This window comes from Pteropus medius, unplaced genomic scaffold (assembly GCF_902729225.1).
Source record: "Pteropus medius unplaced genomic scaffold, Ma_sr-lr_union100, whole genome shotgun sequence".
In the NCBI taxonomy this organism is placed as follows: domain Eukaryota; kingdom Metazoa; phylum Chordata; class Mammalia; order Chiroptera; family Pteropodidae; genus Pteropus; species Pteropus medius.
In genome coordinates this window covers 6160076-6186582 of record NW_024350924.1, presented here as the reverse complement: position 1 = coordinate 6186582, position 26507 = coordinate 6160076, and the positions used below count along the sequence as shown (strand labels likewise).

At 35.7% G+C, this 26507-nt stretch overlaps 1 protein-coding gene across 5 annotated transcripts in view; it reads left to right on the top strand.

The window, feature by feature from the left end:
* Positions 1-218: 218 nt before the first annotated feature.
* The window catches only part of CSDE1 (cold shock domain containing E1), a 34933-nt gene continuing 8644 nt past the window's right edge, over positions 219-26507 (top strand). Inside the window, exons 1-14 of one of the 5 annotated variants that reach the window (XM_039841271.1) lie at positions 219-375; positions 6439-6826; positions 13538-13678; positions 15390-15588; positions 16565-16674; positions 17072-17164; positions 17770-17867; positions 20088-20169; positions 20505-20633; positions 20750-20875; positions 21490-21702; positions 23252-23392; positions 23474-23638; positions 26351-26458. In XM_039841271.1, the coding sequence (XP_039697205.1) occupies positions 13547-13678; positions 15390-15588; positions 16565-16674; positions 17072-17164; positions 17770-17867; positions 20088-20169; positions 20505-20633; positions 20750-20875; positions 21490-21702; positions 23252-23392; positions 23474-23638; positions 26351-26458 (1596 nt within the window). In that variant the 5' untranslated portion in view covers positions 219-375; positions 6439-6826; positions 13538-13546. Of the gene's footprint in view, positions 376-6438; positions 6827-12055; positions 12074-13537; positions 13679-15389; positions 15589-16564; positions 16675-17071; positions 17165-17769; positions 17868-20087; positions 20170-20504; positions 20634-20749; positions 20876-21489; positions 21703-23251; positions 23393-23473; positions 23639-26350; positions 26459-26507 lie in introns of those variants that run through there. The other 4 variants (XM_039841273.1, XM_039841274.1, XM_039841276.1 and 1 more) reach the window with 4 other exon arrangements.

Sequence of the window (26507 nt, the reverse complement as noted above, 5' to 3'; positions counted from 1 at the left end):
TATATACCCTCCAAATTGTTCGCCCTAGTCTAGCTGATGAAAGCATACTCAAGTTTGCAAAGATCAGAGACGCCGAAAGTCACCCGCCACCCTACCCCTTGCGTCCCAGCGGACTCAGTAAACAACGAAACTGCTTCCAGCAACTGATGGAGCCAATGTAGTGGAACGCAGCCACCATCTTGGTTTTGGTTAAGCGCTGCGCACTAGTTGGCGTCACTCGGCCCTCGTGCGCAAGCGTATTAGGAATACGCTCCCCTCCCCTTCCTGTGCACGCGCTCGGAGCCTGCAACTCTCGCGAGAGAAGCGAGATTTATTCCTACGTACCGGGCCGTGCTGCTTATGGCGGCGCTGGAAAGGGGGCGCTGAGCTGTTGGGGTGAGTACGACCTCAGGGTCCAATTGGGGGTAGCAACAAGCCAGGCTAAGGGCGGATGAGAAGACCAAGACTAATGGGAGAGACTTCTGAGTCAAAGTGGGCACTGTAAGAGCAACGGGTAGGGAGAAATCTTACTCTGAGTTCCTACCCTGGGCTTTACCACCCGGCCCCCATTCAGCAGTCTAGGCCTCACGTCAGGCCGCAGGGCTGAGGCGAAGAGTCGAGGCCAGGCGGCCTCGTCTGGTACCGGTGGTGGTGACTAAAGGAGGGGGAGGGAGCGAAAATGGAGGCTCCGACCGCAGCCAAGATGGAGGCAGGGGTGCGGGGCTCGGGCGCGGAGGCTGCTGGGAGTTGTAGTCTGGCCGCTTCCTCCTCTGCGGTTTGGCAGAGGAAACGGGAACTCCAAGTCCAGACGGGCGGGGTGAGAGGGTGGTGGCGCGGTCCTTTGTGTGAGGCTGAAAGAGCTGGGGGCTTAAGAGAGGGGCCTACTCTGACTGGATCCTATAGTTTCCTGGCTGTCACCTGCTTGGGGATCTGACTACGAGTACCGGAGCGCAGTGCGGCAGTGGCACCTCCTTTGTGTATGGACTGAAACCCCGCTCCACCTAAGTGCTTAGAGACACCTCCTGTCCCCAGCCGCATCTGGCACAGAAGCGCGGCCTAATTGTTATTCTTTCACTCACCTAGAGCTGTGTATCTTGAGCTCCTACACTCTACCTTTCTCTTTGCGCCTTCCTTTCAGTTTCTTGAAAAAGGGAATTAACCCCTAATCTTAGGCACATGGCTCTCACCCCTCTATCCAGGGGTTAGGGCGTGCTTTGTGAGAGCTTAGTGGAGTCTTCTTACCACCTTTGCTGGCTCTTAATGGCGCAAGAACCTGGCCCACGTTGTGTAACGAACAGCTTGGCTTCGTCATTCTATGTGGAGTTAATTTTTTAGAGCCATGGTCGGAGACACTTTCTAGGTTTTTACCATCCTGTGTTTTTATCAGTACAAAATCTTAGTGCCACGGTTCTTTTGCTTTAAGGTTTTCCTTTAGAAACACCCAGATGCCTCCTCTCGTTTGACTTAAGTGAGACAGGGAACGCTTCCTAAGCGAGCCTTCAACCTGGGAGACAGGGTGGAGGGGGAGAGAGGACACTTCAAAAGACCCTGGTAGTTAAATCTGTTTCCTTTGAGAGACCTAGTTTTTTATCAGGACGGTATGAACTGGTAGCTCTCATGCACAGCTACCTGTTTATAAAACGTAGGTACCAAATTATAACCAGCTAATGTTATACTGTATCAAAACGCTGAGTAATTTTGAGTTTCTAGAAAGCTATTACATTGAGGGGGCAATATAATACTTTGTCATTTTGGTACTAATCAGTAATGGGTGTTGGTATGGGTAAGGAGGGGGGTTATGTATTGAACAGGCGTGTGTCTGAGTGATAAAATCTAGATAAATATTCAACCTTGTTTCTTTTTGTTTCCTTTTAGCCCTAGGCCTGAAATAAAAGAGATGGTAGTGGTTTGAGTGATTTTGCAGCTGCTCTGGATGTTTACCATCGAGATGAGTATTTATAGCAGCTGAGTTGAAAAGTAAAATATTTGAGGCACAGAAGATAGGTTTTCTTTTTTGTAAATAAGTTCTGACTTAACAAGTATGACCTTTAGAGTGTAGTCGAAAATTCTGGTAAATTCTTAGCAAATCAAAAATGAGAGTGTGAAAGCTGACACGTAGTCCTGCTTTAACCCATTTCTGTTTTCCTCTCCCTCTACCTAAAGACACATTCCAGGGCCATTCAACATTTAAAAAAAATTTCTTTCAAATTGTGGTAAAATATACAATTTATCATTTTAACCTTTTTTTTTTTTAAGTGTACAGTTCAGTGGCATTAAGTTCATTCACGTGAGGAGCATATACTTTGACAAAGGTAGTTGAAATATAGAAGTGTTTGGATAGATTTTTAAGGAGTTGAATTTTAGGACTGTATTACAAAATAAAATGGAGATCTTGTTAAGTGTAATGAACCAATTTGCCTTCTTTGTCTTTTTAAAAAATGGGAGATTATTTTGAGAGCTTTGACCCCAGTTGTCTTATGGTGAGCCGTGAAACTTGTAGGATTTTTCTTTTTCTCTTTTTTCTTTTTTAGGATTTTTCATAATAGAGAATTACAGCTTAAATTATAACTATTTTTAAAGACTTAATAGCTGAATGTCTTCAGGGGTGAAACTTCTCTGGTGGGAGTGACTTGTTTTTGTTTTTAATTTTTTTAATCCTTTTTTCTTTTTTCCTTTTTGTCACTTGTTTCCTTGAATCCTATCATTTCTTTTAAATCATTTCTGCCAAATCAGGATTTTAAAAATTTCTGTCTTGATGTCAGTGTTTTCCCCTTCCATGTGTGAGTACCAGCTTAATACAGAACTTTTTAAAAAATTCATACTGCCAAGCCTGAGAAATTCTATTATACTACATTTTTCATTATGGGTATTAAACTGAATGTGGTATTCTAGGCAGTGTTCTGTTCAGAAGTACTGAATAGTAATATTTTTGGAGCATTTTTATTTTTAATATGTCCTTTTATTCTGAGATAAAATAATGTGTAGTTGAAAATAGATTGATCTTCACATTGAATATGAAGCTATCTTATTGATTCGCAGTTACAGCCAGTACATAACCAGCTAGTTATTTGTACTCCCGCTGTAGTCGAATTTGTAAAAAGCGAAAGATTTATACGATCTGAAGGAAAACCAGAGCATAAATTTGTAAGATATTGCTCGCCTTTTATCAGTGAAGGTTTTTGGCCAGGAGCCTTATTTACTATTACGTTATTGGTCATATCAATGCCTTTTTCCCTCAGCAGTCTATATATCAGCTCTGACCAGTATTGTAGCTACTAGCCATGTGTATAGCCATTGTGTACTTCAACTGTGCACAATTCTGACTTGAAATGTGACTGTGATTATAAAATAAACATTTCACGGAATATTAAACTCAATTTTTTGATCAATTACATGTGGGAAATAACATTTTGGATATATTTGGCTAAATATAAATAAGATACATAATTTCACCTGAATAGTTTTGCCTGCTTCAACTTCAGTATGATTACTAGAAATTTTTAAGTTACATGTGTGGCTTGCAGTATATTTCTGTCTGATTTTGTGTTTGGAGCATTTCTTCAGCTTCTTCCCACACTGGCATTTGTCCTACTTCAAAGTATTAGTGTGTGTGTGAAAGCAGTTAAACTTCATCATTTTCCTTAGATCCTAAAGTAAAAGTGAATTAAAACCTGTTAAGCATTTCATTTATACAGATTATAGCAAAATGCGATATACTTTATCTTGAGTTATTGCATCTAGAAATATGAACTGGGATTAAAGACAAGAATATTCTTCATATAAATAAACAATAAGGAACTTTTTCATTCCCGTGCTATTTGGGTCTTTGCTCTTCTCAAAGGAAGAAGATACTCTGAAGAGTGTTAGGTGGAGAGATTTTTGTAGACTGGTTTACCGATCACATAAACTGTTTTAATGTGGCATTTATTAATTTAGTGCCTACTATGTTCTTGGTTTCTGCTAGGCCTTTGAGATAAAGTGGCAAACTGGATGAGAAAGTAAAAAACAGAACAGGTGATAAATTTAAGACAGGTGAAGTAGAGATTCACTATTTGGTTTATTAAAGTTCAAGTAAATGGATTTAACCTCTAAAGCATGACATAGTAGTTGGTAATTAACCAGTGGTGATACTGTTTCCATACCAAGCAAAGGAAAAAAAGTTACTTAACAAACTAAGGGGGGGCTCAGATCCACATTTAAATTGTTACTTAGTTTTTTGATTGGTGCTCTGTATTTTCTGTGACTTAAGCGTCTAAGGATTGGGACGGTGGAGGCAGTGCACCTCTGTTCAGAGAGCTAAGGCAAAAGAAATTGTCAGGACCACCCATAATTGTTAATAATATTGACATAAAGGGATGCCAGTTTTATTAAAATGCCCAATGGGTACCTTTCAAGTGTTTTATTAAGTGTTAATTTGAAAAGCAGTTAACCATAGAAATCTCATAGCTGTTAAGATACTGATGAAATGAAATTCAGTCACTCAATTATTCATAATAGTTGGTGGGCTTGCTTGAGCTTTAATAGATCCTAATAGGCTTCATTAATGCCTAAGACTAGCCCTGTACTGGCTTCAGATTTTAGATTCCGGAAGTCTCTTATTTTTGTATTACTAAGTGACAAACCTAATAGTTCTTAACATAATACAACACCCTAGACTGGGTTATGGGTTAGTCCAATTCATGTTTTTCAAGATGTTTTTCTTGATTTGTTTTCCAGTAATACAGCCTGTCCTTAGCAGTTTGGAATTCTTGCCTGTTTTATCAGATAGCAATTCTGAAGTCTTTAGGTTCATAAATAGACCTGAGATAGTAAAGTTAAACAGTACCAAGTCTGTATTTTTAAAAGAAAAGATTATTTCTTGTTTGGATAATTAAGACTTCATATAATTAACCAAAACAAAAATGTTAAAAGTTGATGGAACTGTCTTTGCTTGCATCATGTTATTTGCCTATTATGGACTAACTACCTTTTTGCTATATTAGTTTCTGCTGTGGTTAAATTTAGTTGTGCTGGGTTAGGCACTAAAGGGGGCTGTGATAAACTTGTTTGTTTCTCAGAAATTTGAATTATAATTGGAGGAACAAGATACATAAACATGAAGTAAGCGAAGTGCAGAAATGATTTGGTGCCAAAAAGAATGATGCAGGCAGTAGGAGCTACTGCCTCACACAGTGGGAATTAAGGTGGTGAGTGTGTGCTGGAATGGTCAAGAAAGGCTTATATGTCACCAGCTCTGACCTCTCACTTTATTATAATCATTCTTATTTTTTATATTTTTCAAATATACTATTCATCTTTCAGCATATCTAAAATGAAATCCACCTTTTTCTTCTCCCCATATAAATCATTTTAGTTAATAGCACTATTTTAGTTAACATTTCAGTGAGAAATAATTTTTATAGGTAAAATAAAGCACAATTCTGTGGTTTTACTTATAAATATATTTTGTTTCTCTTTCCATTTCATATCAATTGTTTCTATTCTGTAGACATTTCTCTTGTATGGCAATAGCTCAAATGACATTTGTTTCCTTAACTAATTCATCTCTCATTGGATTTCAAGACTTAATACCCTTTTGTAAAGAACTGAGGCTGTTTCCTATTATATATATCAAGTTGAAATGCTTCATAATCTGGCTCTGCTACACCTGTCACACTACGTATCTCGTTTCACTTTAACCCAGCCCTCTGTTCTAGCTAGACCAGCCTGTTGATTCCTCTGAAACAAGCCACACTTAACAGTCATTCATGCAGTAAACCTCCCTTGAGGCTGGGCATAGAAAATCATATACGTGGTCCCTGCCCTCAGGAAACTTCGAATTTAGTGACATACTCTGGCTTTCAAGCCTAGGATATTTAGCTGTCTTCTTGATGTTAAAAATCTGCCTGTTTCTCCAAATTAAGTGTAAATTCTATCTCTTATTAAAAGCCAGCCTTCTCTGAGTACACGTCATGTTGCTTCAATACAGTGAAACATAAACAATAAGAATTCCTAGTATGGTATGTGACAGAGTAGTTACCCAGATATTAGTTGAGCAAATTAATTTTTGACATTCTTTTCTATATTCAAATTTTTCTCCATGTATAACTTCACAGCAAGAGTGTAAAACCCTAGTGGCAGGAACTTCTTTTATATTTTGCACAGTACCTAAGAGTGTTAGATGTTTATAAAATACACATACTAAATATTATGCTATGTAACTTAAAAGCTTATTGAGGGGGGGAGGGCATCAATAAAGACTGAAATTTCTGGTTTTGCGTTTGTGATTCTAAAGGAAGTATCTGTTAGCACATGAGAAATTGTTCAAATAACATCAAATAAGTGTGCTTCCAAGCTTCCTGCATTACTTGCTTGACCAGTGATTCTAAGTTAATGAAATGAGCTTGTCTTTCTATCCAGCCTCTATTCCAGATTCTTTTGTGTAAGTTGTTCTTTAATGTCTTCATTTTTTATCTCTAGTATGAAGTGTAACAGAACAGACTTTACCACCTGAAACTGCTGCTTCAAGTTCAGATCAGGCAAGGAACAAACCTCGAAACAACCAACAAGACCAAAGAAGAGTACACTTTAAATTGAAGACACAACACTTGATCTGAAACAAGAAGTTTGTGCCTACTCAACAGCTTTGAAAGAGCACTTCCCAACGCTGCTAGTAGTCTTTGTTTTCTTCAGTGCTGTACTGTGAGATTGCCCGGTGCAGCAGCAGTTGTATTCTTTATTAGCCTGATAGATCATTTTCTCTCGCTCTTTTTTTTAATACTAGCAACTTTCATCCTTTGAAACGTGTGCTGAAAAAGAAGAATCAGCAAATACTACTGAAAGTGCAATATTTGATTATCACTGCGAGGTAGGTTTACAGTTTCCTTTTGGCAAGAATTAGTTTATAATCCTGGATTCCCTAATTATTTGGTCAAATACAAAATCATTTTAATCTGTTCTAAAGTTATTCTGAAAACTGTATTTGTAACTATTTAGCCTGAAAATACCAACGCTAGATTATTTTATTGTCTCTTGATAGATGGGGATTAATGTTTATAGCCAGAACTATGAGATTTTCATATAAGATTATATTTATTAGTACATGCAGATCTTTTTGACTTATTGGTCTCTTAGAAAAACTGGGCTATTTAGAAGTTAGGGTTTTAGATGGGAATGCCCATTGCAGTCTTTGTTCAGGGGTCTTTGTAATCTAGGGTAAAGAAAGCCTACGAAGCAGGAACATTTGAAGATGAGCAGTACTTTGTTAAGAGGAAGAGTCTTCTGGTAAAGTCAGAGAGGTAGTAACAGTATAGCAGTTTCAGGGAGATTCGAAAGCATGTGGTATATATTGAATAGTCCATTATGAACAGAGTATACAGTTTTCTGGGGTGGAGAGAGTAACTGGAAAGGGAGGCTTGCTGGAGGCAGATTCTGAAGGGCCTACTATATTTCACTTTGTAAGGAAAGTCAGATGCTTATAAGCAATAGCTTAATGGATTTTGTATTTCAAAACTGAAATAGCTTTATTGCTTTAGATTTTAAAGTTATATATGCAGAAGTGTATCTTTAAAAGAAATGATGGCACTTGTAAAAGACAGGTTGAGAATGGGCCGACATGTTAAGAGCAATGGATAGAGTGAAGGAAGGTAAAAGCTAGGGTATAGGCTGAGTAAGAGGTAGACATTAGGTGTTTTAACCCATTTCTAGTTTAGAAAAAAAAAGTGCAGCTTGCTACAAGTGTTAATATTACATAAACCCGCTCTTTGAGGCTAAAGCAAATCTGACTGGTTTTCAGTGTGAAAATAAAATATAAAAACTGTTCTTGGAGTTATTCTAAACAGAATTTGCTTCTGTGCTTCTAATCGTAATGTAACAAATGTATATATAAATCAGATTCATCAGATGAGTCTGGCTAACAGTTGGAGGACAATTTTAACATCACGTGTAGGAATGCTACATTTTCTAGGATTTGACATTTTCAGCGATCAAGAATTACTGTAATTTGTAAATGGAAATACCACTACTAAAAGCAGAATGCTGTAAATAGAACGATGTCATTTGTTTCCAGAGACGAGCGATATACTAGAGCGATGTGAAAATAATAAAGGCAAGATATTTTGTGGCAAACTTTGGGGTTAAGGTTAGGGCTGTAATCCACGAGTTAGGGTAAATGCTGCAGCCACAAGCATCACTGGCAAGTATTCTTGGGGCAAATAGGAAATGGGTTAATGGTGGAAGTGATTGGACTTGGTGACTAATTGAATGTGAAGATGAGCCATTAACTAATAATCCAAATACTGAGAAAATATGCTAGTGCGGAATGTTAAACAGTGGTTATTTTGGGGAGGTAAGATTATGAAGTTCGATTTTCCTTTTTAATCTTTAGTTTGTAGATTTTCTAAAAATGGATAGAAATAAAGGCTTAGAATTCAGGAAAGAGTCATCACTTTATAGTAATACAGGAAGAAGTGCCAAAGAAGAGAATGTTCAAAGAAATAGAGGTGGTCAGGAAGACATGCCAAAGAAAGAATGTCAAGGAGAAGTTAGGGATAAACCTTTTTTAAAATGCTGCGGCGATCAAAGAGAATGAGGAATGAAAATAGGTCATTTCTAGGTGGTTGTCTTAGAAAAGCTTCATCACCATTTTAGGAAGCACTGGGCCTGTTATGTCCAATTTATTTAAGGGTGATGACCTTTTTGTGCTAATGACCTTACTGTGGGCCAGAATTGTTTAACTAAAAACTAGCAATAATACCAGTTTATTTCCATTAAGTACGTTCTGTAAACAGATAATCAGTTACTCAATTTTAAGGTTAGTTTATCATTTGCCTCTTCTGTTTGATTCTTCCTACCTCCTTATCCGGTTATTAAAAAAATAGTTTCAGATATTGATTGTACTGGGTTAGATAAGATAATGCAAATTCAAACTATGCATTTTATCTTTACTGTTCAAAAGGGTAAAATACTAGATACTAAGGTCTCCATTTCATTTTATTGACATGAATTATAGAAATGAAATTAAAGAAGTGCTTTTTGTTTACCTTAATCTGTGTACTCTGAATAGTTTGCTACATGAAAATTTTTAATGTATATCAAAATTTAAGTTATATATGTTGTCATATTTACAGATAAGTAGCAATTACAAGGGTGGCTCCATAATGTAGTGGTTAGCACATCTGCTTTACACACAAAAGGTTCTGGGTTCGTGTCCCAGGTGGAGCCACAGACCATACATACCCCGGGTGCGCTAGGCACCCCAAGTGCGCCTGGTGCACACTACAAGCGTGTGGGAGGAGATGCCCTGCCTTCAGAGATCCAGTTCTTAAGGGAAGATGGCAGCATCCATAGGTCAGGGGTAGAAGTGGCGGGGAGGGTAGAATTAAAGAGGAGGAAAAAAAAATAACAATTACAGCTAAGGAAATGGATTTTAGTCATGCAGTAGAACCCCAGGTTTTAAGAGGGACGTTGGTAAAAATGGTAAAAATAGTACCTAGCTAGGAATAAATAAATATGGAAAAGTGGGATTGGCCCTAGAAAATGTCAGGAACGAATAAGATAAGTTTGTTGGAGATGTGAAAATAGATATTGATTGGTTTAGTGAGTGTTTTGATCAAGACAGTCTAAAGGTGCCAAAAGGAAAAAAAAACTAGGAGCAGTAAAAGAAAACTAAAACCCCAGATGAATGAGAAGGCAACAGAAACTTGCTAGGGTGTGGTAGAAATTATGAGACTTATGACTAGGAACTGTAAATACCTTGATTGATTTCCAAAGTCAGGTGTGGGAACGTTGGAGCTTGTTCTCCATTCCTAGCACAAGTCCAGGAGCAAACGAATAAAGTTTTCAATAAGGACATTTAAGAGAGTATCTCATGATAGCACAATAGTCAGTATGGAGAAATTTAAGTAGGATAATAGTAAATTAAAAGGTATTGACTAATGGAGTGATTTCCAGAGAGGTCTCCAGGTGTGTGCTGCCAAGTTCTATCCTTGCCCTGCTTTTTAAAAAGACTTGGTAATAAGTTATATGAGTACTTATGTGCTAGGCACTATTCTAAGGCCTTTATGTGAAGCAGCTAATTTAACCATCCCATCAGCCCTGTGAGATACCTATTAAGAACATAGAAGAATGCTAAAGGAATAAATTATAGAAATAATTTAAAATTATTCTTATAAGTTGGAACTCCAGGTTAATCAATAAAGGAAATTTAAGAGCATTGTTTTTTTTCCCTTTAGGAACAAATGATCAGTTATAGAAGTACTAAAAGGAGAAAACCTGATATTACTAATTAATTTAAGAAATGATCTAAATTACTGAAACTTAGTCTACAGAATCATGAGATAGCATCGCTCTGTGTCCTCTGTATAAGTGGTCATGGTACAATAAGAATAGTAGTGAAATGCACTTTAATGAACAGTTATTTAGAACATATCCAGAAGACAGCAATTAGTATGAAAAACAATTGCATTCTGAAAACTGAAAGGAACAATGAAAGTTAAGAGAAGATAGGTTTACATTAAGAATAGTCATTTTCTAAAACCATCTTTACAGTGAAATAGATTGCCTTTTCTAAAAGAATTCCTTGACAGTAGAAGCCAAGCAGACTAGTTAGGAAAAAGGGGAAAACAGTTCATGTTGCAAGAAGAAATTACAAAACACAGAATTTTAATTTTTTTCCCCCAAGGAAATTTGGAAAGCACTTAGGCACTCACCTTACAGTTGAGGAAACAATCCCAGAAAAGTTAAAAGTATGAGGAAGATGAAAAGCTAGCCTTTTGATTCTCTGTGTTCTTCAGGGAGCTCTAATAATATTCTTAGACCCTGAGATTCTGCCCAAGTCTTTTTTTTAAAGGAGAGTTAACATTGTAATGATTTTCCAACTTTAAATACACAGAAAAGAGTAGAACTTCTAAACTTCATGAGGTTGGAGATTCTCGTGTTCACTAATATATGATGCATTGTAGGCACTCAACTTTTAGTTTAATGTAAAAGATAGTGATTAAGAATATGAGCCATGGCGTCAATACTAGATGCTGTTCTTATAACATTTTTAGCTCTGTGCCTTTAAGACACCTAGGTATTATCTCATGTGTAAGCATTAAATTAGGCTTTTCTGGTCTTTCATTTTTAAAATAAGATTGAAGTTTTACTGTATAAATATCTTGTCATTTTGTACTACAGCATAAGCATTTTCAAACATTCTTTCTAGTGACTGCATAGCGTTTATATATACTACTATGATTTCTTGAACCAGTGTTGGACTTTAAGATTGTTTCCTGGAATTTCTTATTAAAGCATTTCAGTTAACACATTTATGCATAAAAGTCTTGTCCATATTTCATTTTCCCAAAAGTGTCCTGTGGTAGAAAAAAAGGAAAATACTTCCATATTTTGATACATGTTGCTAAACTGCATTTCAGAAAGGTTGTACCAATTTACCACCATCAAAGTACATGAGTGTGTTTTTAGTCCCATTTCTAAATATTTTTAAATCTTTTATCTTTGGTAGTTTGATAAATGAGTAATTTGCTTTATCTAAATTTTTGATTGCCAAAATTGAATTTTTTCATGTTTTATGTTTAATGATTTTAAGATTAATTCGTTTTACTGTCTTTCAGTAATTCAGATGAGTGCCTACTATGTGCCAAGCACTGTTTGTCTATACACTAGAGATTTAGCTTTGAACAAAATGTCCCTGTCCCTATGGAGCTTATAGTCTAGTGGTTTAATTCTTACTGATTTGCTTAAATTTTTTAATAATACACTGATGTATTTGTTTGAATTTGTTTTTCTTAGGTTTGAGTGTAAAAGCATGAATTTTTTATATAATCAAATATTGATCCATTGCAGTTTTTTTCCTATTGATTTCAAACGTAGAAAGTTCCCCTTCCAAAAGTTTTCTAAGTACATGCATTTTTATTAAATAATTGTTAAGACATTCAACTCATTGCTTCTGGAATTCTTTGAAGGGAAGGGTGCTCACATACTGTCTTATCTAAAGTTGCTTGAGTGGTATGTTTTTTCCTTAAAAAGGCCCCCCCAAAATGGATAAAGGCTGCAGAATGAAACTTAGGAAAGACGCTAGGAGAAGAGAAAATTCTGTTTTGGTCACTTAAAGGTGAGATGAGACTCGAGCAATACAGCCTAAATTTCAGCATCCACATTGGGGAACAATTTAGAGTCTTAGAAGGAAATGATAGTTCTAATCCCTTCTGATTCTGGTTCATTTTCTCTTAGGGTAAAAAAAACAGGAGTCTCACCTCCTACCTGCAGGAATGTGTGGTAGGACTGGAGACTTGACAATGTGGTTTTTGCAGCTTCCTGGCCTATGTGTTACAGGTCATATTATATTCTTATTTGTATGGTAATAAAAACTTACAATCTAAAGATGAAAGAAGCGCAGCTTAAAATCATAATCTGAGTCTGATATAGGGGTCTTCCAATTAATTTGATCATATGGTTAGTAAAAGCATGTACAGTCAGTATGTACATGTGAATGTACTCATAAATTGTGATTATACTACTGCCTTTGAAATGTAAAACGTTGTAAAAAGGACAAATATAAAATAAGCAATATTATACAAATAATTTGCCTGTTGATAGTACAGAAACTTCCTACCCTCACCAAAAATATTGTGCCTGGATGCTTAGTTTATAAGTGTTTCATTTAAAAACTATACTGCCATGACTCTCTGAGGGACAGAATACATGTAGTGTGTTTTATTGCTGCTCATATAAGTCTGTATCATAGTCTTGATCTTAATGTTGTGGCAGACTTGTCAAAACTCATTAGGTGATCATTTATTTCATAATGTGGAGGTTAAAGAACTAGTACTAGGGTTAGAAGTGTCAGCTTCCATACTCTTTGTCTCTGCTTGCCTTATTAGCATTATCTTCTTTCTAGATTATTCTGGGGGAATCTTTTTCAACCATTTCTCTATTTTTGAGGGCAATTTAATTAAACTAGATAGCTAAAATTGTATGTCTACTGAGTTGAGCAAGTATAAACTGTAATATGCTGAAAGCAAATGAGTGAGTCAGGCCTTCGTTGTCAACCTCTTACAGAGTTCTCCACTTCTCTCAGAATACCTGAGTAATATATATGTGATGTGTGATGTGATCTGACATACCAACTCAGTGAGGCCTCTCCTGTAAATACATAATATTTATAAAAGCTAATCTTTATCTCTGGGTAAAAATATTTATAGTTCTAATATTTCCTTCCCACACCCCTTTGGCTCATCCTGTGTGTACCCTACTTTAGGGAGATGATTGAGAATATTGGATTCTAGGAATACTTGTGGGACATTGAGAAGAAACTGGACTGAATCGTCTCACTGTAGCCACCACTTATGGCATTTTTAAAATTTAAATCTTACAGAAGGTGTAAGGGCTTTTAAAAGTATATTTCAGTTTGACCTTTTAATGTTAATTCTATAATTTATTTTTTTCAATAGAAGTCTTATTAAATGAGTCATATATTGCTAAAGTAACCTAATGGTAAATCTGTAAAGATATATAGGTCGATTGTCAAAAGCGTTAAATTATTATCAGTTATAAACATTATGCTATATTATCACAGCTGTTTGAGATGGAGAACGTTTTTCCTGTGTCATCAGACCCTCATCCCTCTCCTGCAGCCCCTCCTTCACTTTCTTTATCTTCATCTTCTACCTCATCTGGGACAAAAAAACAAAAGAGGACCCCCATGTATCAGAGATCTGTAAGTCAGGGAAGCAGTCATCCCAGTTTGTTTTGCTTTGTGCTAAGAGCATGACTTAAGAGCTACTGAGTTTGGTTGAAATACCCTGCAAACTCACTTTCTAACTTCCCTAAGCATTTCCTTCACCTTGAATCTCGAAAGATAAGTTTAATAGTGTAGGGCCTTGCTACTCAAAGTATGTCCAAGAATCAGAAACATTGATATCACTTTGGGAGCTTGTTAGAAGTGGAGAATCTCAAACCCCTGCCCACATTGTATCAGATTGTGTATTTTAACCAGATTGCCATTTAAGTTTGAGGAGGCCTAGTTTAGAGCCCAGATTGTAGAGGTAGGCCTTCTTGGTTTCAGTCCTCTACCATTTGATTTTCGGAAGTCATTTAACTTCTCTGTCTGATTCTTCATTGTTAAAATGGGGATAATTTTACTTTCTCATGGGCTTTTGTAAAAATTAAATGAGTTAATACACATCAAACAGAGCAATGTTTAGCATAAAAGAATTAGAACTTTACCACCTACAGAAGTGATAAATCATGCTTTGATTTGCATGATTCAGCCGTCCCATAAACTGTTTAAGTTATTTTACTTGGCTTTATCTTTACAGAATTTTACTCTCTTTTTTACAGAATTTTACTCATTTTTCCTAATGAAAAATATTTTTATTAATGCTCAACATAGCACTTAAACGAAAATGCTTATAAACCAAATTTGCAATGAAAGGGCTTAAAACTAGTTGTAAAGATGTGGACATAGATATTGCTGCCATAGTTAAGTCAACTATAGACTTAAGCTTTGCTAGGGATTTTGTTGTATTTTATGATTCACTTAAATTAACAAAATAACTTATTTTTATGGTTTTACGCAAATAACGAAAAATGAAATATCCAAAGCGATAGACAGTATTTGAAGATTTAAATAGGCTTCATTGTGTTGCATCTAAATAGCTTCTCTTTTCACTAAAGAATGTTTTCCTTTGCTTTCTGTGATCATAGAAATATAGCATTTAGATTTCATCAGTGTCTGACACAGGTGAAAAGACTTAAAAGTACCTGTGAAATGCTTGAACATTTTTAGAATTTAAGAGTTTAGTTGCTTGGAGTTTGTTAGAAGTCTTGCTTTCTAACTCACTGTTTGGGGTTTTCCATTAAAGTACCTAATAAGTGCATTACTCCAGTATTTTTGAGTTTGAAATAAGTATTGCAAAGAAAGTTTCTTCTATAGTTTTAATCTCTACTAACTTAAATAATTCCTTTTAAGATGCATGGCTTACCAAATAATATTAAGGTTTCTATTTAAGTTTCAAAATAAGTGTTAATAAATTTCTTAAGTGTTCTTGTAGTTTGGGTTGCCATCTCTTGAATATTTCACCATTGTTCTGAAATGGTCGTTTTAGTAATTTAAGGTTAAAATAAAGGCAGCTTTAATTATGTAGTTGCTTTACCTTAATAGTATGGAAATTCCATTTGGTAAGGGAAAATTCTACCATAAATTGGGACAACTCCCCAAAATAATTCAGATATTTACTCTGAAATGTTTTATTAACTAACTCATCATTTCAACAATGAAAACCCATAATCTTCCCTTTACCTATTTTACTTTTTATTTTCTTTGCCTTTTTATTTTAAAAATTTAGTGATTGATTCATCAGACTTAGTATGCTGTGGAGATAATGTGCAGATCTGTATATATTGAGTTCTTTTTCTTTTTAAAACAGATGAGCTTTGATCCAAACCTTCTCCACAACAATGGACACAATGGGTACCCTAATGGTACTTCAGCAGCACTGCGTGAAACTGGGGTTATTGAAAAACTGCTAACCTCTTACGGATTTATTCAGTGTTCAGAACGTCAAGCTAGACTTTTCTTCCACTGTTCACAGTATAATGGCAACCTGCAGGACTTAAAAGTAGGAGGTAATCTGTTGATTGTCCTTTTTAAAAAACTGATTACAAATTTCTCTTATATAGCAACTTGCTCATAAGAGTGTAAAAGTTTGGCTTTTTAATTCTACCAATTAATATGTTTATGTAAACTAGCAGAATTTTGATTTCTATCATGGTGGGGTCTTTTTGAGATATGAAAGACTAAAATATTTTTGAATATTTTTAAAACAGATACTTGGAAGATTTGTTATTCTCCCTAATAATGATTCCTTAATTACGCTATACTAGATTTCAGGCCAGTGAAAATATTAAACTAATATAATGTTAGTTTTGATTATTTGACAAGGTATGATTTTTGGTAGAGCCTGAAGAAAATAACTTACAATCTCACCACTTGGACTATGTGGAAATTCATCTTGGTTACACCATAGTAACCACTTTTACATGTGAAAATGTATGGTTTATTAAAGGACTGAAGTAACAAGGTCTCAGTGTGTTTTTTAAAATACCTTTGGGAGAAAAAGAGTCAGAACAATAGTTAACATGAGTATTTGGTAGGCCCAATACTCAAGCCCTGCAAGAGCGTTATTTTTGTTAATTCTCATTCTACATATGAAGAAACTAAGGTACAGAAGGAATAAAAAAAAAAAAAGCTTAGCAAAGGTTATTGTTACATTGCCTTATTTGCAGTATGGGTAATACCATGAAAACTAAGATATGGCTTAGTCTACAGCAGTGGTCCTGAAGCAGTGTATATCAGAATTACCTAGAAGGCTTGTTAAAACATAGATTGCTGTACCTGACACAGAGAAGTTGCCTTTAAATAGATGTGGAGTGGAGCCCAGGAATTTGCATTTCTGCTAAGCTTCCAGGTGATGACCCAGAGACCACACTTGGGGAATCACTGGTCTAAGGCAACTCAAATGCTGCATTAAGTTTAGCTTGAAAATGAGATACCATTTTGCCAAAAATTAGTACAACAAACACAGCACTTTCTTTATTTTAGATGATGTTGAATTTGAAGTATCATCTGACCGGCGGACTGGGAAACCCATTGCTATTAAACTGGTGAAGATAAAACCAGAAATCCTCCCTGAAGAACGAATGAATGGACAAGTTAGTGACTTTGATGCTTTGTGTTTTCTTTGGGCCCTGCATTTGCATATCTTTCACATTAGAAAAGGAAGATTGTCCCCATCTCCTCAGTTTGCACGCAAGAGAGCTATAGTACATAAAGATTACTATTTTAAAATTAGAAGCACTGGCATTTCTTGACCTGAAATAAAAATATGGTCAAGACTCAATTGGGGTTTTTACATATAACCCTAAATCTGTACTTACAGTCAAATTTACATACTGTAAGTTTGAAACTTGGCAGCATGGCATCCTCTTGTGGATGATATTAAAATGCATCCCTATGTATAGTATAGAGGATATTAAAATTCAGTTGATATTGCACAGTGCTGCTCCTGGAATGATTAGCAATGGAAATTTTTTTTTTTTTGACTGGTAGGTTGTGTGCGCTGTTCCTCACAACTTAGAGAGTAAATCTCCAGCTGCCCCGGGTCAGAGTCCAACAGGGAGTGTATGCTACGAACGTAATGGGGTAAACTTGTGTATTTTTCTTAAACCTTTGCCTGATCCACCATGTGATCTATAAGCGTACTTTAAAATTCAAAATAGAAAACGTAAGCTGCAGTTAATAAAAATCAGTTTTAAATTTGGTTTCTAAGAGGCTTTGAGTGCAGCATAATCAAAAAAATCCATAGGTCTTCCAAGTGTCAGCTTGCCCAAGTGTGACCTTAGTTAGAACATTAAGGTAAAATGCTTCTTTTACTCACTATTCGGGGGTTGTGGGAGGGGATCTTTTTCTGGTTCCTTTTAAGCACTAACTCCAGCTTTTTTGTTTGGAATGCCTTATTATAAAAATTGTTTTTTTTGAAATGTAACTACAGTCTCTGGGCAAATGCTTCCACGTGTGTAAGCTTTTTGAAGTTGAATTGCTGCTCAGCTGTGGACTCGCAGAAGTCATCAGCATCATGGAGGGGAAGGGTGTGTTTATATGAATAAAACAATGTTCTTGCATAAAGCATTTAATTTTAAGAAATTTGGCTTAAAATGCCAGTTTAAGAAGTATTTAACAAAGTAAATCACAATATACAGTGAACATGCATCCTGCCAATGTAGTAATAACAGCTTATTAATTCACAGGAAGTGTTTTATCTGACTTACACCCCTGAAGATGTGGAAGGGAATGTTCAGCTGGAAACCGGAGATAAAATTAACTTTGTAATTGATAACAATAAACAGTAAGTTGTTTTTTCCCCCACCAAAGTGATTTTCTTCCTTTTTTTACAATAAGAAATTTGAAGCAAGTTAAAAACTTAACTTGTAAATTTGGATAATTTTCATTATCTTTTAAACTTTTTATTCATAAGCTAAGCATTTGAGGGTCTAGTCTCTGATAGGCCCTGTATAGGGTACCAGAAATAGGAAAGTAGTTAAAACAGCTTTTAAGGAGTTATTCTAGAAGTCAGTGAAGGTTTCGCAAAAGCAGCAGTGCTTGAGGTAGGTTTTGACGGAAGGGTATGGAATCACTAGGGAGATGATGAGGGAAAGCATTCTTGGTGCAGGAAGTATCGTTTTGGGGAAATAGCCAAAAGTTTGAGTTGATTGAATTGACTGGATCATAGGAAGTTGAAATTTGAACTTTATCCCTTAATCATAGGAATCTTTAAAGGATTTTAAATGGAGGAGCATATGACTGATTTAGATTATTGGAAGTGGTGAAGATGGTAGACTTTGAGAGTAGGGGTGCTCTAGACTAGAGGCAGTGATATGAGAGTTAATATGACAAATGAGGGGCTAATACAGATAGGCCAAGGGTGGCCAGATAAAGAAGTCAAGTCACATTGAGAAGATAAGTTTTATAACTGATTAGACAAATGTGTATTGAAATTAAGGGAAGAGAAGTCCCAAATGCCATTTTCTGGCTTGGGGTACTGGGCAGGTGATATTAACTGGACTAAGGAGATACAGCAGAAAGTATTAAGAGTGGAAGAAGAATTATACTTATTTTGGCATTTTGAATTTGAGGCGTTGGTATTTCTTGGTGAAGATATTGAATATGCAGTTGCACATAGGGATCTGAGACAAGCTAATAATGGGCAGGAGATATAGCTGCCTGTTTCATTAGCATAGCAGTTAGAAAAATGTGGTTAAGAAGAAAGCCGAGGTTGATGATTTTTAGAGATGAGAGATAAAAATGCAGAAGGAAGTTAAAAATAGGAAATTGGAGAAAGTGCTAGGAATGCATGTTCCAACAGCATAGGGAAGGAAAAGCCCCAAGAGCATGTGCAGAATTAACCTTGAACCTTACCTCCTATAAGACTAGAAGGAATTAAGTTGTAGGTTACAGATATTACAAGTTTCATCTAAATGCCTCAATCTCAAGTAGGAAACTAGGGGATGGGGCTTGGGTTTGAACGGGGAGCCAGTGGAAGAGATTTCTTAACCTTTATTAAGTTCTTTAAATGTGCCAAGCACTTGTACTAAATGCCTTATAGTTAGTTAATCCTCAGAACAGCCTCACCTGATTTTCTTCATTTGTAATATGAGGTGTGTTCTCTTAAAGTAACTTGTCTAAAGTCATACAGCATTTAAATAGCAGGCAATTAAACCCCAATCTGGCTCTAAAGCCTTGTCACTGCAGTAAGTTGAAAAGGCAAGAAAGATTTTTTTCAGTGTCAAATTTTCGAAGTAAGAAGCACAGTTTGATCATGAAGAATTAAGGGAAGTAATCGCTTAGTCTACAGCTCTTCTTAAAACAACTACGTCAGCAAATACTCTTGCACCCTAACGGTCTGCGCCATCTTTAAAATTAAATCAGATTTACATTTCTGCTGTTCAAAGATGGGGACAGTATAGCAACATGTGATATTTCAAACTGCTTTCAGCGAAGGTGAACGTCCTTATTTTTTAAAGTGTAGCAAATTTCTATGATCACCGTGTTCAACTTTGTCTTACGGCTATTTAAAAAAAGATGGGATAACTACAAAATTCACATATTGCAAACAGGAACCATCTCTTATCTCTATCTCCTATACCTTTGTTTGCAGCTCGTAATACCTACTCAAATGTTTGTTTAATGAATGGCTTTCCTAAAACTGTAGCATTCCCCATCTTCGGTTGCATTTAGTTTGTGGCTTTATGTCTTGTAATGTAAAAAGCAAAATAGAACATCATGTACCCGTGGTGTTATTTAAACAGTCCAAGAGAAAATGACCTGTATATATATATTCCCCCTTTAGAAGGCAAGGGGATTTGAGCAAAAATCCTTTGCATATAGAGCTGTGTGAGAAGGATCAGGTGTCATAAACCTTACATTTGCTTTTAGTGATGACAGAATTCTTGAGACCTTAGAAAACTAGTTTATTGTTTTTGTAGACATATCTAACCAAGCCAATGCATTTTTCATCCCTCTTTGATTTCACGCCTTTTTCCACCCCCACCCGATTCTTCCTTTCTAGTACTGGTGCTGTGAGTGCTCGAAACATTATGCTGTTGAAAAAGAAACAAGCCCGCTGTCAGGGAGTAGTTTGTGCCATGAAGGTAAGTGTCATCAAATTTGAGAAATTAGAGTTTTTTTCTTTGACTACTTTGTCTTATACTTCAGACCCAAACCGTTTGGTTTTCCTCTTTGTCTTTCCTTTAAAAATATTTCACTGTTAACCTTAAAAGTAATCTATTAAAATTCCTTTGTTTCTAATTATGTTCTTTTAAATGGGCAATTTAATTGTTAATGTTAGATTTGACCAAAGATATTGTTTCCACTGCAGCATAATTTTATGAAAAGGCTTGTTGATTGTACATTGTAGTCATAAATATGTACATGACTAGTACATAATGTTCCTTTTATTTTTGGTTTTTTGTTTGTTTGGCTTCAGGAGGCGTTTGGCTTTATTGAAAGAGGTGATATTGTAAAAGAGATATTCTTTCACTATAGTGAATTTAAGGATGACTTAGAAACCTTACAGCCTGGAGATGACGTGGAATTCACAATCAAGGACAGAAATGTAAGATAGTTACCTAAGTTGGTCTTTGGCCTTCTTTTAAGATCAGTATTAAATTACATTTTTAGGAAACACTTAAAATTACATTTTTCTCCTCCCCCTAATTCCTTTTGATTTAGGGTAAAGAAGTTGCAACAGATGTCAGACTATTGCCTCAAGGAACAGTCATCTTTGAAGATATCAGCATTGAACATTTCGAAGGAACTGTAACCAAAGTTATCCCAAAAGTACCCAGTAAAAACCAGGTAAATAGTCTTTTTTGGGAGAGTCTTCTTTTCCTCATCAGTATTAGTAGGGTATAGTGTTCATAAATTTTATTCCGTTTAGTTAATAATAGTGGGACATGAACTATTTCTTGTGTAATTAAACTAAATGAGAAGCCATTCGTTGATTTATTCCTGAAGTAGTATTTTTGTTTTTTGTCTTTTGTTTTTTTTTTTCACTTGGAGGTAAGGAGAAAGGATTAAGAGCAATATGGTTACATTGGGGATAAAACTGATTTGCGTATACACACTTATTACCACTGTTACCTACCCCACCCCTAGTTTGTTTCTTTTGTGGGGGAAACGAGATGAAACCAGTGGTATCAGTGCTAAGGAATTGTGAAACATGAAAGACTGATATTCTTTTTCTTACTCTTAGTGTCATAGTTTAGGATCTCAACTGCAGTGTTGTGATAATATGGTTGTATCACGTGGCCATAGAACACAGAGCTTTCAAAGTGGACTTATGTTGGCAACCCCATTTTTCCCTTTAGGGAACTATTATAAATAACATGGGTTTGCTCTGTGTTCTTGTTTGACTTAGAACTAGGAAGGATGAGAAATCTCGAGCTAAAATAGTTTTTTCTTCTCATCAGAGTGACCCATTGCCAGGACGCATCAAAGTTGACTTTGTGATTCCTAAAGAACTTCCCTTTGGAGACAAAGATACAAAATCCAAGGTGACCCTGTTGGAAGGTGACCATGTTAGGTTTAATATTTCAACAGACCGACGTGACAAATTAGAACGAGCAACCAACATAGAAGTTCTATCAAACACGTTTCAGTTCACTAATGAAGCCAGAGAAATGGTAAGTGTTGGATAGTATTTGATAAATATCCAGTATGGGGGAGGGCAATGTTGTATTCAAGTTTGTAATACTGTGTTGAAAATTCTTTAAGTTAATGACGATATTAGGCAGTTACCTTTATGTTAATTAAGGTAATGAAGAATATAGTTTGAGTTAGCATAGGTTTGATGTCTAGCTCTGTTGCTTATCCTGAAATAGATATGGAAAAGTTTTAGAATGGAAATTTGGGCAGGATGATTTGAGAGTGATTATCTGACTCTTAAGTATGAAAATTAAGAAGGTTCAAGTCCATCATTTAGAAAGTAAAATTTCCCAAACTTTTGTAAGATGTTTAGTAAACATTAGATTAAACAGTGTAGGTTGGTTTCTTTTGTATTTTACGACAGGACTTTGCAAATTTTTTAGTGGGCATATGCTCAGGAGTGACATATACCAGAATTGTTTTCCAGATACGTTTTATAAGCTTAGTTTTCATTAATTATTTTTCTTAGATATAATTTACATTTAGTTCTGTTGGAGGTCATAACATCTACAGTATATCAGTTAAATTGGATACATTGAATGAAAAATTTTTTTTGAGACTTTATCTTTTAGAGAACAGATCTTGCTTGACAGTTGCATTGTGCTTTTAACTTTAAAAATCTGGAGATCTGAATGCATAATTATAAAAAAGTTAAGTTTCTCAGTCTGGGTCTGTTTCTATTTACAGTATAGAATACATTGTCGAGTAGCTTGGCTACCATCAGGTTTTAGCAAGGATTAAATGTCAGTATTATTAAGTCCGTATTCAAAACTAGTTATAGAATAGCCATCTCATACATAAGTGTGCATTATGTAAGTCATTGGTAGGTCCATAATAATTGTGTTTCACTAAACATTTGAGTACCTGCCACATGCTGTATACTCTGAATATAATACCTTCACAGAATTGATATTTTAGAAATGTAGAAGGAAAAAAAAGAATTTCTATTACTCTTCAGAACTAAATCTTAAGTCCTTCCTGTGCCTAAACTCAGCATAAACTTTTTGAAGTAGAGACTAAAGAGTTGCCTTTAGTTGAATTTTTGAAGTATTTGAAGTACCAATCTGTAGATTCTTTTTAATTTCTGGAAATTATTTCATTATAAAACTTGAACTTTACTTGTAATTCTGATTTCTGGCACTTACTACCTATGTGCTTTGGACAAATTGTTTCGCCTCTCTTAACCTCAATTTCCTCATTTTGCAAAAAAAAAGAATAATAATACCTAGTTCACAGCATTGAGAATTAAATGGAATGCATGTGTTTCCATTGAAATATAACTTTTTCTAGTGTATGTTGGCCAAGTAGAATAGCATCCGGCTAGTCTGAGACAATTGGTTGGAGGTTAATTTACTTGACTGAAAGTGATGAATCTGTATTAAAATGGAAAAATTCCCATGTGGATACAGAGTTTGGGTCATTGAGACAGAGAATTTCTAACGAATTTAACTTGATGATGTTTTCCACACTTGAATGTTGTTGTCTTAAAAAGTTTCATAGCCAGTGAAAATCTTATTTGGATTTCAGGGTGTAATTGCTGCCATGAGAGATGGTTTTGGTTTCATCAAGTGTGTGGATCGTGATGCTCGTATGTTCTTCCACTATAGTGAAGTTCTGGATGGGAACCAGCTCCATATTGCAGATGAAGTAGAGTTCACTGTGGTTCCTGTGAGTAGTTTTTGAGAAAAATAAGGGGGATTTTCTTGATTCTTTTTTTCAGTTTAAGTTACTTTTATTTATCCTTTGTAGGATATGCTCTCTGCCCAAAGAAATCATGCTATTAGGATTAAAAAGCTTCCCAAGGGCACGGTTTCATTCCATTCTCATTCAGATCATCGTTTTCTGGGCACTGTAGAAAAAGAAGCCACTTTTTCCAATCCTAAAACCACTAGCCCAAATAAAGGCAAAGAAAAGGTAAGTATTGCATGATAAATGATTTTTGTAGCTCTTTTTTCTCTTCTGCTTAAAGGCAACCACTGTCCACACAATAATGGAGTGTTATCTCTTTCAGAATTCCCTGTAATAACTAATCTAAAGCAAGGTTTTTTAGCCTCAGCATTATGGAATTTGGGGACTGGATAACTGCAAGGGCGGGGATGGGGTTCTGTGTGTTGTAGTGTTAATATCCTCGGACTTAACCCACTAGAGGCCAGTGTCTCTTCTCCCCCATGTGATGGCCAAAAGTTTCTCCAGATTCCACCAAATATCCCAAAATAACCCTGTTATGAACTGCTTATCTAAAATGAGTGCTTTCTTCCATGCAGTTTAAAACTTTCAAATTTGGGTAGACTCAGTTCACACATTTGAACTTCATTTATTGAAAAAGTCACTGAATAGGAAATAACAAAAGATGTCTAAGATGGCTTCTGCTCTCAAGTAAATAACAAATTGAGAGGTGTATAGAAACAAATGATTCATAAGGAATGTAAAATGTAGCTTTATTATAAAAGGTCATTTTGCTCTGGTGAAATTCTAAACTGGCAGGATCTGCGATGGTTTCAGTTAGGCATTGACATCTAATAGGTGAAAATAAATGAGGGAAGGACATTCCTCACAGAGTGGTGGAGATACAGGTGAAAAATTCAGGCTTTCTTTAGAAAGCACTAAGTAGTTTGACAGGTAGATAGGGACTTTTCCTTTTGTGGAAGTATGTAGGGGAAATAAAGATGAAAAATCAGAATGGAGATAGATTGAGCAGGTGTTAATTGCTACTCTAAAGAATTTAGACCTTGTTCTGTACTCAGAAAAAGATTTCTGTTGGACAGTGAGTGACATTAGGTGTGCCCTTCAGGAAGATAATGGCAATAGTATGAACCCTAGTTGGGGGTAGAGAAAGACAAGATGGAAGAGGCTTGATAGGAAATTATTTAATAGTTTAGATAGTCCTTGAAGTTGGAACAGAGATCATGGATTTAGACACGAGAAAGTACATAAGAGATGCTGGAAAGTAATGTAGTTTTAGAAATAACTAAGGAGCCAGAAGGAGCAGGGGTAGCATCGTACCTACCACTTACTTTGTAGCTTGGGAAGTTACTTTATCTCCAAGCTTCAGTTTTTGAACTTAAATGGTTGCGTCCTGTTTTGTTTAAAAAAGCCCTCACAGTACCTAGCCTGTAGTAGGAATTTGACAATTGGCAGATGGTGTTATTAAGAATAAAAAAAAAATCAACAGGGTTTATTTTTTAATGGCTTTTAGCTCTTGGAACGGCCTGCTTTCCAAACGTCTCTGTCAAAACTGGCTTGATCCAAGACAGCCTTAGTGTGAGACTTCTTGACTTTATTGTTATTTTCTTCTTAGGCCAACACTGTATTCCAGGTTCTTACATTGTGTTTATGATAGTATATTACACTTAACTTTATGAATCTATGTGCTCTGCTAGACTGGGTTCTATGAGAGCAGGGATTGTCTTACCTCATATACTTAGTGTATATAGTATATAGTGTCAGATGTCGACTGGATATTGAGGTTAATGGGTAGAGAGAGATGAGAGCAAAAATGAATGCTGAGATTGTGACATTTGGTTGACTGGCAAAAGAGTTGATGCCATTGGAATCAGACCTGCATTCACTGACATCATCACTCAACCAAAATCAAATCCTTAGCATCACTTCATGTTGGCTGTCTAACCTTGGTCAAGTTTAACATCTAAAACTTTCCTAATTTGTAAAATGAGAAGTAACAGTAATTATGAAGATGGTTTTATCATAACATTAAATTTGATAATACAAAGTACGCAGCAATATCTGGTACATTATAAATGTTCAGTAACATATAGCAGTCACAGGAATATGAATAGTAGAAGAGTAGAAATTAATTGGTTTTGAATACATAATAGTTGGTAATGAGTTCTGGAGCTTATTAGCAAAGGAGTCGAAACCAGTTTAGGAATGTGTGGGCATTAATTCCCATAGAAATGATGGCTGAAACCATAGAAACAGTATAATATGTATATTGCTGTACAATGTTGTTGTTTACTGATTGATTCTTATGACATATCTGAAATTTCTTAGACTTGCAAAGAGCTAATTCCTGGTTTTAACAGTGATTTAAGTGTTAGTGTGAAAACATTGGTATGTCATAACTTAATTGTCTACTTGAACATCAAATGCTCTGAACTGTGCTAGATCCTGTACCAAATAAAATTCTCACGCATTGGTAAATATACTGATTAACATAAAATACAAACATTGTGAGTGCTATGGGAGATTTAAAAGCTTCCTGAGCTACAGAATTTCTACCTAGTTGAAAGTACATGTCCAGTTTGATTTCTGATGGGTTTTGAGAAGTATAGAATGGGTGTGTTATAAATTTTCAGTAAGGTTTTCCTCTTTAACAGCAAGAAATTCTCAAGAGTAAATAACCCAATTAAAGCAGATTGAGTCAGATCTGGCTTAAGGCAAGATCACCTTTAGTTCATATGAAAAATCTGATAGAGAATCTGGAATAGGAAATTCCTGCAGCTATGCTAATTTGTTGGCTCAAGGGTCTGTAAGAACTAAAGCTGCTTTTATAGTGCTTTTTTGCTTTTGATTCTTTTCAAAACAAAAGTTGTATTCAAAACAAAAATTGTATTCTTTTCAAAACAAAAATTGTATTCTTTGATTGTATTCTGACTGTTCTTTTAGGAGGCTGAGGATGGTATTATTGTTTATGATGATTGTGGAGTGAAATTGACTATTGCTTTTCAAGCCAAGGATGTGGAAGGATCTACTTCTCCTCAAATAGGAGATAAGGCAAGACAATTTTGCTTATTTGAGAAGGGGGGTTAAAAGTTGTCATCTT